At 46.1% G+C, this 13,901-nt stretch overlaps 1 protein-coding gene across 1 annotated transcript in view; it reads right to left on the bottom strand.

The window, feature by feature from the left end:
• Positions 1-610: 610 nt before the first annotated feature.
• Positions 611-13,901, bottom strand: part of LOC138283303 (regulator of G-protein signaling 19-like) — a 155,967-nt gene continuing 142,676 nt past the window's right edge. Inside the window, exons 4-5 of the mRNA XM_069221319.1 lie at positions 4,830-5,067; positions 611-3,188 (exon numbers count right to left, since the gene is read on the bottom strand). Coding sequence (XP_069077420.1) covers positions 3,000-3,188; positions 4,830-5,067 — 427 coding nt within the window. The 3' untranslated portion in view covers positions 611-2,999. The remainder of the gene's footprint in view (positions 3,189-4,829; positions 5,068-13,901) is intronic.

The following is a 13,901-nucleotide window of genomic DNA, read 5'->3' as shown; positions in this document are numbered from 1 at the left end:
ACAACCGCGGTGGTCCGACTGCCACTGCGAGTCTGGCGGTCTGTTGACCACCAGACTCGTAATAAGGCCCTAAGTTATTAATACTGTAGCAAATTGTGGTTTATTATACCTTAAAAATGAATATATAAAATGTATTTACAATAATTTTTAACAACATTTTTTTTTCTTATTATTTCAAGTTAAATAAACGTTTTTACTTTTTCCCTAGAGTATACCCAAGGGAGATCTCTTCCACCAGGGAATTGATTGCCATATGCTAAAGTATTGGGAAATCTTACATGTGTGAACTTACATGTGCTGACGTACTCACATGTAAGTTTGCCTTAGTGAATATGACTTTCTATGGAGAGAACCTCACACATGTAAGTTTACTACTTAGTAACAAATGTGGGAGGGACTGTGGCAATGGCTTAAAAATGGGTGGTATCAATCACTGAATAGGAGAGTTTTAGGAAGGAGTGGGGAGGGATTTAGGAAGTGCTAAGGAGGGGTGAAGGGAGAGACAGACATCCGCCCACCCTAAAAACAGTACAACTATTGCTATTCACAAACTGCACTTAATAGAGCCCCATAGGAAATAATGTTAAAATAAATTCGTTTTTTACTTTTTACAAATATATGTTATTTTATTTGATGTTAACAAAATATGCAGCTGAGAAATAAACACTATTTTATGATAGCATAGTTTTATAACTTTTTCAGTTTAAATATATTCGTAACTTTATTCTAGATATATTTCAATTAATTTAAATTAATTCGATATGCAACATTTAGTAAGGGTTAATACATAATAAATAATTGTAAACTTTTTACTTTAGGTGAATTTTTTCAAAATAAACATTCTAATTAAAATATGTTTTTGGAATTTATTTTTAGTTTAATTCACTTTTCACATTTTCCCTATACTTTAGAAATAGAGAGATATCAGTCCCAATGATGGTGAAGTCTGGCTATGTATGAAAATTATTAGTAGCAACTGTATCTTCAAATCTTTCAGGGGGCTGGAGAAATGCATTACACTACTCAGAAATGGTGAGTAGACAAAAGTAGTACATTTTCTGCAAAGTGTAAGAGTAGATTTAAATATGTTGATTTACTAGTGTGTAAATGCACTTTTGTGAATAGGTCCAGAAATGTCTGAAATTCGGAAAGGACAATTCATATCTCTTAGACTTGCAAAGTCAGTAAATTTAGTACTATATTAGTTAACTATGTTATTTATGTTACTTACAAATGTCAGTAATGCCATACGAAGGGCGATATAAAAATACTTTTTTAATCTTTATAGGCAGGACATAGAAAATAGAGCTGAACTTTACTAGTCTACTGACAGCTGGGATACAGCAATGGAAAATAAGGCTCCACCTATCCAAGTTGTACATGGTGGTCCAAAATGTAGTTATTGTGACTGGGAATGAGAGTTCGAAAAGTTTCAGGACTCCGTCCATCATCCTTTTGTGTTGTTCCAATTGATTGCCAATGTTAACCGGTCACTTATATTACAGTAGCTGATGGGTGGAACGTGCTGTGCAGGAGGAGGCAAGTGGACTTTCACAAACTTGTGAAGCTCGAAGAAACTGCATGCCACATTTTCCACAAAATTGGAAATCAACATTGTTGATATTTGTAGAAAAATGATAGATCATGAAAGTTAAAGCCTTCTACCATACAAACATCCACTCGAATACAATCCTGATCTCTTATGCCATTTTGTTTTCCTCACTTACTCTGAAACAACCATGTTAACCATGGAAAACTCAAATCTGTGTTGCAAAAGCTGCAGATCCAAAAGTATCCATGTGAAGGAGGAGAATAGACTTTGAGAGTGCTCAGTGGGTTTAAAAAAAGGCAAATTCTTTAAAAGGCTGGTAAGGTCGAGGGGGAGAGAGTATGGAATCAGTCACATGTCGTATTCACTGACATGTGAATTGCAAACTCAGCAGTACTGGCTGTTCAGAATCACTTTCCTGTATGCGATGTCCCTTTTATACCTATTGACTAGCCACCCTGGACAAAGATGGTGAGTAGAAAGAGAGCATTAAGCAAAAGCAAGGTAGGCACCTTTCCCAATCGTTTTTTTGAGGGTTTCAATACATATGAACAGGAGGCAGAGCAGGACATTTTGAGGGAGACTTGTGGATATAACAAAAACCGTGGTGCCATTCGTTCCCTTAAATCTAATTTCAAACAAACTCCAGAATGACATTTTGCAAGCAATCAGGGGTGAAATCAGCCTAGAGGGATGTGAGAAAAGTAAACCAATTTATTAGAGACAAATCTGTCATATCACAATGTAGACCTTTGGCCACCCTAATGCCACTTTAAGCATGCCACATCTGACATGATTTTTTTATGAACTGATCATTTCACAATTCAGGAATACATCTTGTGATTTTGAAAGAACTATGTGCACTTGCCATATCCCTATTTTTGTGCAAGAGGGTTTGCACCACTGATAAAGCAATTATTTTCTGTGCCCTTGCGTGCTTTCTATGTCTGGGCACTTTTCAGCGAATGTCGGTGATAAAAATAGGTGGCTTCAGAATTTAAATGCCTTTGCGGAGTGAATACTGTCTGGTTTGAAAACTTGTTAATGCAGGAATCCTCGCTGCCTGACCAGTAAGAGAAAGCAGCAGTTGTAATCAGATGCCCTTATCTTTATTCCAACAACCATTGCCCAGGCTACCAAACCAAAGCAAAAAACACATGTCAAGGAGTGAGGTAAAAGAGTGAGGCTTTTTAACATGTTACCAGTGTCTTCCATTGAGTGGTTAGTTGCTTTTTTCTTTGAAGCATGTTCCTTGATATTGTCCAACCATTAAACTAGGAAGAGTGTCTATATCGCGCACTAGTATGAAATACCTGCCATTCTCACTGTCTCTTCACAGCTGAGATTTGCACATACAGTCAACCCAATTGTCTCTTTTGGCATTTTAGTCAGTCACGGTTGTGGCAGTTTTTTATGCTTCCTTCTGAAGAACAGTGGGGATCAATGCCTGCTACGTGTCATGTTCCTGTGTGAACAGCCTCTGCACCAGTGATCTGTACAGTGGAGAGTTCAGAAACCTGGGGTAAGAGTCTCTGTGCATCAGTGCATACACCTGTGCCTGCGCCTCATCAAACATGTGTGCACTTGGCCGTGCCAACGACTTGTTTATGGCATCCCGTACAGCTGCATCAATGCTGACCTGTAGGTTGATAAGAGAGAGGTGCAGTTAGGTTCCAAGATTGATACGATATGTACTTCAACAGTAAATCATGGACGGAATGACTTTAGCATACAGTAATGGATACTTTTTTTGTCATTGAGGAATACAGAATACATTATACTAGGATGGTGAGTTCGCCCACTTCTAGTTATCTCCCTAAACAGGAATATCTAGGAATCAAGCCAACTTGGAACTTCTCTACCATAAGGCTAGCGATGAGAACCAACAACCTACAAGTGTGAAATTTTAGTGCTGTGGATGTCTGCAGTTGATCACACATCTACTCCACTTGAAGACGCAATGGACATAAACTACAATTTATAGTACAACAAGGTTTCAGTAGGCCTCACATCGGAGACCTCATGATCATGGTTTGATCATCTATGACTGTGTTTCTGCCTTGCAGAACCTCTCTCAAGCTTTTATTTCATAGCTGTGTTTCTTCATAGTCAAGTCAAATAAGGTCACCTTGCAATCCTTTTTGAACGCTATGCATTCATTTGGTATTAGCGAGAGATAGGAACAACTGCCCATTAAACTAATATTTGCAGCCTCTTGTTTTGGATATGCTTCAAACACATTGGGCCAGATGTAGCAAAATAACATTTTGCGACTTGCAAATAGCGAGTCATTGCGACTCGCTGTTTGCAAGTCGCAAAATGTTATGCAGAACGGTGTCTCAGACACCGTCTGCAAGTCGGTATGGGGTCGCAATGACCCACCTCATGAATATTCATGAGGTGGGTCGCAAATTGCGGCCCCATACCGACTATGGGCACTCGCAAACATGGAGGCCTGCTGTGGTCAGCAGACCTCCGTGTTCGTGACTGCTTTAAATAAAGCAGTTTTTCTTTTTTTTAAGTGTAGCCCGTTTTCCTTAAAGGAAAACGAGCTGCACTTAAAAAGAAAACCGAAACCTTTAGTTTTGGTATTTTTTCAGGGCAGGGATTGGTCCCTTGGACCACTCCCTGCCCTGAAAAAATGTTTTTGGGTCAAGTCACAAACTGGAAGGGGTCCCATGGGGACCCCTTCCAATTTGCGAGTGGGTTACCATCCACTTGAAGTGGATGGTAACTGCAACACCAAATGGTATTGCATACCACTAGGAATCGCAAATAGGAAGGGAACACCCCTTCCTATTTGCGATTCTGAAATGCATTTTGCGAGTCGGTCCGACTCGCAGAATGCATTTCTGCATAGGAAAATGTGATTTGCAACTCGCAAACGGCAGTTTTTGCCGTTTGCGAGTTGCAATTCCTTTCCTACATCTGGCCCATTGTTTTTTAAAGCTTCCAAGGAATAAGAATTTTCTTGATCATCTCTTTACTAGTGAAATGTAATCTCGTGGTACTTCTAAAGATCCCAGCTTTGATGCTTTTGATGTGATTCCTCTTAATATCCCTGAACTGCATTAACATTAACCATATTCCTATTCCTGTGCCATTTGCTTGGAAGACAATAGGGTCCATGACATCAATTTTATTTGCCAATGCTTTCCACGCCTGTATTTCTCTTGTTAGTAGGTGATCAACTGGTTGGTTGGTTAATTACATTCTTTTTAACGAATGTGGATTGGGGTGCTCATAGATGGTGTGGGTGCAGCTATAATGCACATCTTACCTCCTTGGGAGACAGGATAGAGATGTAATCCAAGTAGACCTTCTTGGCAATCTCTGTGACTGGTGCCTCGTGCTCTTCATTCTTCAGTTCCTCACAGGCCAGCCAGAACAACATGTTCTCATCACTGTGCTCAGTCTGAAGGAACTGTGCGAAGACACTTCTGCCAGCTGGGTTCTCTAGCAAGAGATCAAAAGACCGAGTCCAGGAGGTGACCTCATCCAGTGTAAGGCTACTGCTGCTGCTGAACAAAAGAGAGCGGAGTAAGGAAAAGGCGGAAAAAGGTGTCCTTCCCACAGACCCTTTAATAGGATCTCACCCAAGATGAACAAGTGAAACCCTATTCCATGGTGTTCCCAGTTAGATTTACTTCTGTTCGCTTGTTCTTGAACCTACCCTAGAAATGTGCTTATTAACAATATTAATACTTATATATATGTTTTCAAACACATATTTATGTAGATGCTTGGCCATGTGATTCTTCTGGTCTGGGCAGGCCATCTGAAACAAACAGCAGTGACCAATCTCTCAATCAGTTGCACAATGAAGTGAAGGGAGGCCCTAGATGGAAGTTCATGGTCACTGCAATAATGGTACAGATAATGGCTACTGAATTATTGGGTGTTGTATTCAAAGAGAACAATGGCATAGATAACAAAAGATAAAGAAGGAAGCGAAGGAGAGTGCATGGGGTGAATAAGGTGTCCTGTCTCTGCAGTTTGCTCACACCTTTTAGCAAAGGCAGCTGGCATATTAGAAAAAACGCTAAAAATTTCATAGCCAGTGTCTTCAGGTCCATGACACTAACAGCTAGCCTGTATGCCCGTAGATACTGCACCTCAGCCATTCATCTAAGTAAAGCCTATATGCAGTGCACTGTCATACACTGGCATGTAGCGCAGTTTTCATATATTTAGCACAATATGAAATTAGGGGGCATATTTACAAGCCCCTTATGCTGCCTTAGTGCCGCCATCGGGTCAATTTTTGGTGCTAAGGTGGCCTTTCCCCACGCCAGATTTACAAAGAGGTGCAAGGCATGCATTACTCCTCTTGGCAACTCCTTTCGACACATTATGCCTTCGCCAGGCATAATTTATACAAGGGGGTGTTCTGACACAGGGAGATTTCACTGCACCATTTTTCCCGTCATTTTTAACTCTTGCTCAAGGCAGGCATGAAAATGACACATCCATTAAAATCAATGGGCTTCCTGTGCTTTGCTGCACTAGCATCAACATTTTAAGGATAATTCTGACGCTGTTGAGGTAATGAACGCCATGGTGAGCCATATTGTAAATACAGCACAACCATGATGTCATTAGGTGGGGCAAGGGCGATACAAGAGATGCAAGAGAAGTGGCGCATCAGGACTGATGCACCACTTTTTCATAAATATGCCTCTAGAAACCTCTAAATGAATACCGAGCCAGGGAAAAAATCTGCAGCGAGGAACAGTGAGGACCTTGGGAATAAGGTGATGGGAGTATGATAGCAGCCATGAACTGAAGAAGAAAGTGACCCTTTGGTGGATGTAATAGTAGATGTAATATGGGCTAGAGAATGCATTATTTTAAAGATCTGCATAGACTCCATTGCCTGTATGTTGTCATGAAATGTATAACATGCATGGGAGTCATACACAAGCATTTATTTGTGGATGCGCGGGGCGGGGTCTTAAGTGGACAGGATGTACACCCTCTGCATAGATGTGTTTGGATTGCAGAGTAATAAACATACATGCTCAGGTGTTTATGGCTTCATCCGCCAAATATTTGATTGGTGGCAAGCATAGGCTTCAGAATAGGACAATACAAGACTGAAGCTTGATTGGTCTTACATTGAGAGCACCTCTCATTTGACAGCCAAAGCACCTACAAATAATATTGAAAACTCCCGTTCTTTTGAGAGGGAGCATGTTATAGGATCTAAAAATACTGGCATTTTCTAAATGCATAAACTGTTTATGCCATATTACATATTTGCCTCTTCTTTTTGACTGAACATTAGGAGGCAAGGACGAACAATATTTAATACTTATACAAGTCACTGTTCTCCATTGAGACAATTATACGGAAAAGGCATCTTTGTGTTATTAAAGTTTGATAATACTATAGACGCGAGGCCTCCTTGTTACCGTAAGGCAGTTCATTGGGTTTGCCTTTAATATGACACAGCATGGGTTTCTAAATGAATACCGATGTGTCAAGCGTTTGCCCTCGAAAACAGGGCTGCACTTTGAGTGTACATCAGAAATGGGCCATTGTCACTACCACTGTTAGGAAGAGTAAAATGTTTAGCATCACAGGAAATTGTTATAAAGTGAGTGGAACAAAGACTGAAAGGATAGAGAGACTGGAAATAACGCTGGTACACTCTTTGATTTGGTGAAATTCTGCAGTTTAGCCATCGAGTGGGGGGTTGAGTGGGCTTGTGACCACAAAGTCTCTGGCTTGCTTCAAACTCCCAAATCCGTATGTATGCAGCTGATGAAGCAGAAAAAGAAAGACTAACAAACATTCATATATCATGTAACAAAATCGTATAAGACAATGTGATTTTAGCAAAGAAAAATAATGTATTTAGAAATGTGCCCACAAAGTAGATCGCCATTAGTATAAAGAAGCTTAATTAATCATGGAAAACCGACAAATGTATTAATGTGTCATAATTGCAGCTATATTCTATGATTTTCTCGTTAAACTGTTATATGCTTAGCTTAAATTTAGCAGAGGCTTTGGCCTAGTCGCCTGGTCTCAATTTTAACTGCGTAGTTTTCACTTGTATTAACAAAGACGTGTTTTAAACCTTTAAAAGCTGTATTTTTCCAGTAGAATGACTAATACACTTATCTCAAAGTTGCGTGCTAGGCAACTTTCATCCCCTTTGAAGCAAGGTCAGTTTCTGCAGGTGCAGACAATGAGGACACTGATGCAGAATTAATTGGCAACTTTGTTGCTACTTGTGTTCCAAAACTCCAAGGACACCTTATGCGTAGATGAGCATTAAGAGAAGGACACTATTCATTGGTTAAAGAGAAACCACCCCATGGACCCTCCAATGGAAGAACCGGAAGAATTTGGAACGTTTCTTACTTAATCCCACCGGACAAAGAGAAGCCAGCCATTTTCCTTGATGCCATTTTGAAGCCAGATTTGAGAAGCCATTTTGATGACACTTTGATGCTTTTTCTCTATCACAGAGAGAGAGAGACTTTAAAGAATTCTCACCCTAGACACTTTAACTTTACTTTGCCTTGCCCATACAATAACTTTTGCCCCCGCATTTTCCTTGATGCTGCAAGGGAAACTTGCCTTAAACTTGCCCCCCCTTGAAGTCTGCCCCATGCTGATCGAACCGGTACCTGAAGGACGAAGACTTACCTTGAGTGCTGATTGTATTTGGTAATTATAAAAGGATAAAATGTACTGTTCATTGTATTTTCCTTCTTAGGTTCCAACTGCTTATTTTTTACAGAGCCTAAGCTAGAAGTTTTCTAAATTTATGTTGATTAAATTCATTTTGCATGAAGCCCCACATGCCAATGCTAATCAGAAGTTAGTTGAGGTATTCATTTTATGCACCGTGCTGAATTGAAATCTTGTTATGCTGACCGATGTATGCAATTAGTCAATTTCAGTTACTCTTATTAGTGATTTGCATTGCTATAGCTGAGTGCATTATAATCCAAGTTTTGCGTAGATTGCGTTTCTTCCGTCGCTATGGACAGCCAGAAATGTTCGTATATGTGTATCATTTGATTTTGAGACTTACTTACATTGTGTTAGCTTTGTTAATATAGGGAAATAAACTCATTAACTTTTAATAAACAGGTGTGGTTATTCATGACTGAAAGGTCATGGTGTGTTTAATCACTGATTTTCTGTTTAACTAATTTGTTCATTGATTACTAATCAAGTATTGGTTATTGATTTGGATGAGGAGAACTCAACCTGGTCAAAAGGTTCACCGACCTCCGGCGTGACCAGGTATAAGTAATTTATAAGGACTGGACACGCTATCAGTAGATGGTAGCAGAGCTTGATGGTTTGGCCCTTTGGGACCCCATCCGAACAATAGACGGATTCAAGTTAGAATTTTCTTTAATAAAACAATTTGGAGAGATGATGATGCCCTAAATCCCCTATGACTTTCCTGGAATCTGGGAGCTTGCAAATGGAGGAAATGGAGGTGTGAGAATATTTTTGGCGTTCCTAGTGACCGTGTGAGTGAAGTTAGGGTTTCACACTTGCATAGCTTATGCCGCAGATGAATTGTGAAGTTTGTGAGTATTTTTAGGGGTTATGAACTCCAATCAAAATTTTAGAGGAGTGGTACTCCAAAGTGTGAGAGTAGGGAAGACGTCGAACTTCATATGTGTGTAGCCCTTTGTGCAGGAAAAATTGTCCACGTGGTTGTTGATGTTGAGACAGGCACTGCGAGGTCAAGAGACTCCGGAGTATGTTGAAAAGTGTATGAGACACTTGATTGATGTTGTAATTTGTTCGGTTTAATAGGTTGATCGGGCGTGGTCAGTACGAATATTGAGGAATGAAAGAAAATTTTCGACTTTGAGATTTGACGAATTTTAAGGTGCACTAGAGTAGTTCATTGATCAGTTGAGAGTAAAGTTTGCAGGTCAAATTTTGCTTGCGAAAGTGGGAAACCGAGAAAGATGGAATAACTGCCGAGGCTAGTGAAAAATCCCTAAGGTTTCTGAAGCGATTGTATTACCTTTTCCTGTAGTAAACCGACAGATTTGTTTTCTTCTTTTTGATTAGTGCTCGCGATATATTGCAGAAATTAGTTTTGAGTGAAGCTGAATGAAGGAGGACAAGCCGCAAGACTTTGTCAGCCGCAGTGTGTGAGTGTGGCGTCCCTAGGAGCCGCGCTGGGATAGGTTGGTTGGTGAGAAGGGTCACGCACGGATTGGACTCAGTCCGTGAAGCGCAATTGGTGGGGAAAGGCAAGCAAAGAGTATTCTGGGAATTAAAGTCACTTATTGATCACATTTTGAGAAAATAAAGGACGGAAAGATGACATTTTTCAAAGCATTTAAGAGTGCCTTGAGGGGAGATGTATATATTAAAGCAAATGTAGGAGAAGAAACACCGCCTGAGGGTACACCAGCTTACATCGTAATTGAAGAAAAGGGTGTCACACCATGTCTTTGGTTAAAACAATGGTGTAAATTAACAGAAAAGCATGGAAGTGTAGCGTTTCCTATCCATGGGACATTTAGGGGGTGATTCTAACCCTGGCGGTCGGTGTTAAAGCGGCGGCCAACCCGCCAACAGGCTGGCGGTAAAAAAAATGGGATTCTGAGCCTGGCGGGAACCGCCAACACAGACAGCCACCTTAACACTCCGACCGCCACGGCGGTACAAACAAACAGCGCGGCGGTCACCGCCAACAGACAGGCGGGAGACAATGTACCGCCCACACTATTCCAACTCACCAATACGCCACCTTTTCCGGGGCGGGAGCACCGCCGATAAAAACACGGCGGAAACAGACTACGGACGGGAAAACGCTCACCACTACGCACTCCAGGAGGAAGGAGGACAGCATGGAACCCGAATTAAACATCCTACCTGCTCTCGTCTACCTTCTCATCTACCACGAGTACGAAGTCCGGCGCAGACGACAACGGTGAGTACTGCACCTACGACACACGGGAGGGGGAGGACGAAAGGTCACGGGCACACACATATGCGACCCCCCCCCCCCCCCAACTATGTACTCACCAATGCAGAGCACCAAGTCACAGTGACACCACCCAAACACCCCTGAAAAATGCCAGGACGTAATCATAATTGGAATAAATATTTATGTACCGAAAAGCTCCAGAAAATTAGAGTACAACCATGAAAGATATCCACAACAAAACTAATGACATACACATCAGTGTATAACTGAAGTAACAAGTCCTGCACATCCTACGAATTCAGCATGTCCGTGGGCCAAAGTCTTGAGAAACAAGGGCAAAGCCCACACAGGAGACCTGAGTCCTTTGGAGAGAACACTGCAGGGGCATCAGATGTAAAAACTACAGGCACCTCAGGGGGAAGGGAAGGGGGGGGCACCACAGCCACATGAGTCCACGACGCCAGATCCACGAGGAGCCACCATGCCCACTGGACCATCCTGGGGAGTGCAAAGCCACAGTCTCTCAATGTCTCTACAGTGGGTGGGCTGCCCACTGGACCATCCTGGGGAGTGCAAAGCCACAGTCTCTCAATGTCTCTACAGTGGGTGGGCTGCCCACTGGACCATCCTGAGGAGTGCAAAGCCACAGTCTCTCAATGTCTCTACAGTGGGTGGGCTGCCCACTGGACCATCCTGGGGAGTGCAAAGCCACAGTCTCTCAATGTCTCTACAGTGGGTGGGCTGCCCACTGGACCATCCTGGGGAGTGCAAAGCCACAGTCCATCAGGTGGATGACAGTCTCCACTGGTCAAGGAGGAGGCATGGTGGGCACAGTGAACCATAAACGGTGCTTGAGACGGCGGTGCCCAGCGGAGCGGTGCTTGAGACGGTGGTGCCCAGCGGAGCGGTGCTTGAGAGGAAGGGCCCAGCGGAGCGGTGCTTGAGAGGAAGGGCCCAGCGGAGCGGTGCTTGAGAGGAAGGGCCCAGCGGAGCGGTGCTTGAGACGGCGGGGCTAGCGGAGCGGTGCTTGAGACGGCGGGGCCCAGCGGAGCGGTGCTTGAGACGGCGGTGCCCAGCGGAGCGGTGCTTGAGAGGAAGGGCCCAGCGGAGCGGTGCTTGAGAGGAAGGGCCCAGCGGAGCGGTGCTTGAGAGGAAGGGCCCAGCGGAGCGGTGCTTGAGACGGCGGGGCCCAGCGGAGCGGTGCTTGAGACGGCGGGCCCAGCGGAGCGGTGCTTGAGAGGAAGGGCCCAGCGGAGCGGTGCTTGAGACGGCGGGCCCAGCGGAGCGGTGCTTGAGACGGCGGGGCCCAGCGGAGCGGTGCTTGAGAGGAAGGGCCCAGCGGAGCGGTGCTTGAGAGGAAGGGCCCAGCGGAGCGGTGCTTGAGAGGAAGGGCCCAGCGGAGCGGTGCTTGAGAGGAAGGGCCCAGCGGAGCGGTGCTTGAGAGGAAGGGCCCAGCGGAGCGGTGCTTGAGAGGAAGGGCCCAGCGGAGCGGTGCCTCAGAGGAAGGGCCCAGCGGAGCGGTGCTTGAGACGGCGGGGCCCTGTTCAGCGGTGCTCTTCTCCACGGCGGGGCCCGGTTCAGCGGTGCCTATCTCCACGGCGGGGCCCTGTTCAGCGGTGCTCTTTTCTGCACCGCAGGCTCTGTTCAGCGGTGCGCTTCTCCACGGCGGGGCCCTGTTCAGCGGTGCTCTTCTGCACCGCGGGCCCTGTTCAGCGGTGCCTATCTCCACGGCGGGGCCCTGTTCAGCGGTGCTCTTCTGCACCGCGGGCCCTGTTCAGCGGTGCTCTTCTCCACGGCGGGGCCCTGTTCAGCGGTGCTCTTCTGCACCGCGGGCCCTGTTCAGCGGTGCCTATCTCCACGGCGGGGCCCTGTTCAGCGGTGCTCTTCTGCACCGCGGGCCCTGTTCAGCGGTGCTCTTCTCCACGGCGGGGCCCTGTTCAGCGGTGCTCTTCTGCACCGCGGGCCCTGTTCAGCGGTGCCTATCTCCATGGCGGGGCCCTGTTCAGCGGTGCTCTTCTGCACCGCGGGCCCTGTTCAGCGGTGCTCTTCTCCACGGCGGGGCCCTGTTCAGCGGTGCTCATCCAGCAGGTCAAGGGAGCCAGACCTGGCCTCGACTCCCTGCTCAGTCGCCCTCGGACCGTGACGTTTCTGGACCCTTCGGGGACGGACTCCTGGCCTCCTTAGTGTCCTCCTTCCCAGCTGGGATGTGGCATGTGGGGTCCACCTTCTCCGCGCTCCTGCTGGCCTTCCGCTCCTTTGATGGGGCTCTCGGGCCCTTGCCTCCCCTAGATGGTGTCGGGGGTGAAGTGGCCGCACATTGCTCCTTGGGGGCAGCCCTGTCGGTCCTCGCACGGCGGTCCTTGGTTTTGCGGGTCCTCTTGCCAGGGGGGGGCTGGACGTGTCCTTGCTGCTGATCGATGTGTCACTGCTGGCAAAGGGTGGGCTCCAGAACCCAGGCACAACAGTGACACCCGAAGCTGGGCTGGTGGTGGCTGCGGTGCTCTTGGGACTCTTTGAAGATGGATGGGGGAGGTCATCGGGGGGAAAGAGGTTAAGGTTAGCCAGGAAAAGTTTTTTAGGGCCAAGGTAAAGGGTAGGAGAAGTGGAGATGGAAGTGGAGGTAGAGGAGGTGGTTGTAGGAGAGTCAGGTGTGCTGTCATTGGGTGAAGGTGCTGGTGCTGTAGGCTGTCGTGAGGTGGATGGCTGTTGGGTGGGTGGCTGCCTGCGTTTGTGTGTCTTGGAAGAGGGGGTGACAGACACAGTGGGAGAGGACACAGGGGACGTGTACATGGCAGTGGGGGTGGTGACTGCACGAGTGTGGACTGTACTGGAGGGTGAGGTGGTGATGGAAGCACTGGCTGATGTTGGGGTACATGCAGGTGTGAGTGTAGACGTCACAGGGAGGGAGGAGGGAGACGAGGAGGAGGGGGACACAGGGGTGGCAGTGGCTGTTGGCATGTCTGCATCTGGGTGTTGCTCGGGTGAGTGTTTGCGGGATCTGTGGTGCTTGTGTTTGGCTGAGCTGCTCTTGGGTGTTGAGGTGTGTGCAGGCTGGTCTGATGGTGTGGATGGGATAGGCTGAGGAACAGGAGACAGAGACAGGCTGGAGGCAGTCAGAAGAGGGAGGCTGGAAACAGGGACAATGGCTGCCGTCAGTGCTGAGGCCAGAGCAGTGAACGCTCGTTGATGGGCAGCCTGACCCGAATGAATGCCCTCCAGGTACGCATTGCTCTGTTGCACCTCCCTTTGCACACCCTGGATGGCATTCAAAAGGGTCGCCTGCCCAACAATGAGCGTCCTTACCAGGTCAATGAGCTCCGCACTGAGGGCAGCAGGGGCAACAGGGGCAGGGGCTGAGGTGCCTGGGGCGAAGGAGACGCGCGCCTTCCTGGGTGAACCGGCACGGAGCGAAGACTGAGGGGCTGC

Source organism: Pleurodeles waltl, chromosome 3_1 (genome assembly GCF_031143425.1).
Source record: "Pleurodeles waltl isolate 20211129_DDA chromosome 3_1, aPleWal1.hap1.20221129, whole genome shotgun sequence".
Taxonomy (NCBI): Eukaryota; Metazoa; Chordata; class Amphibia; order Caudata; family Salamandridae; genus Pleurodeles; species Pleurodeles waltl.
This window is presented reverse-complemented; position numbering and strand designations above follow the sequence as displayed.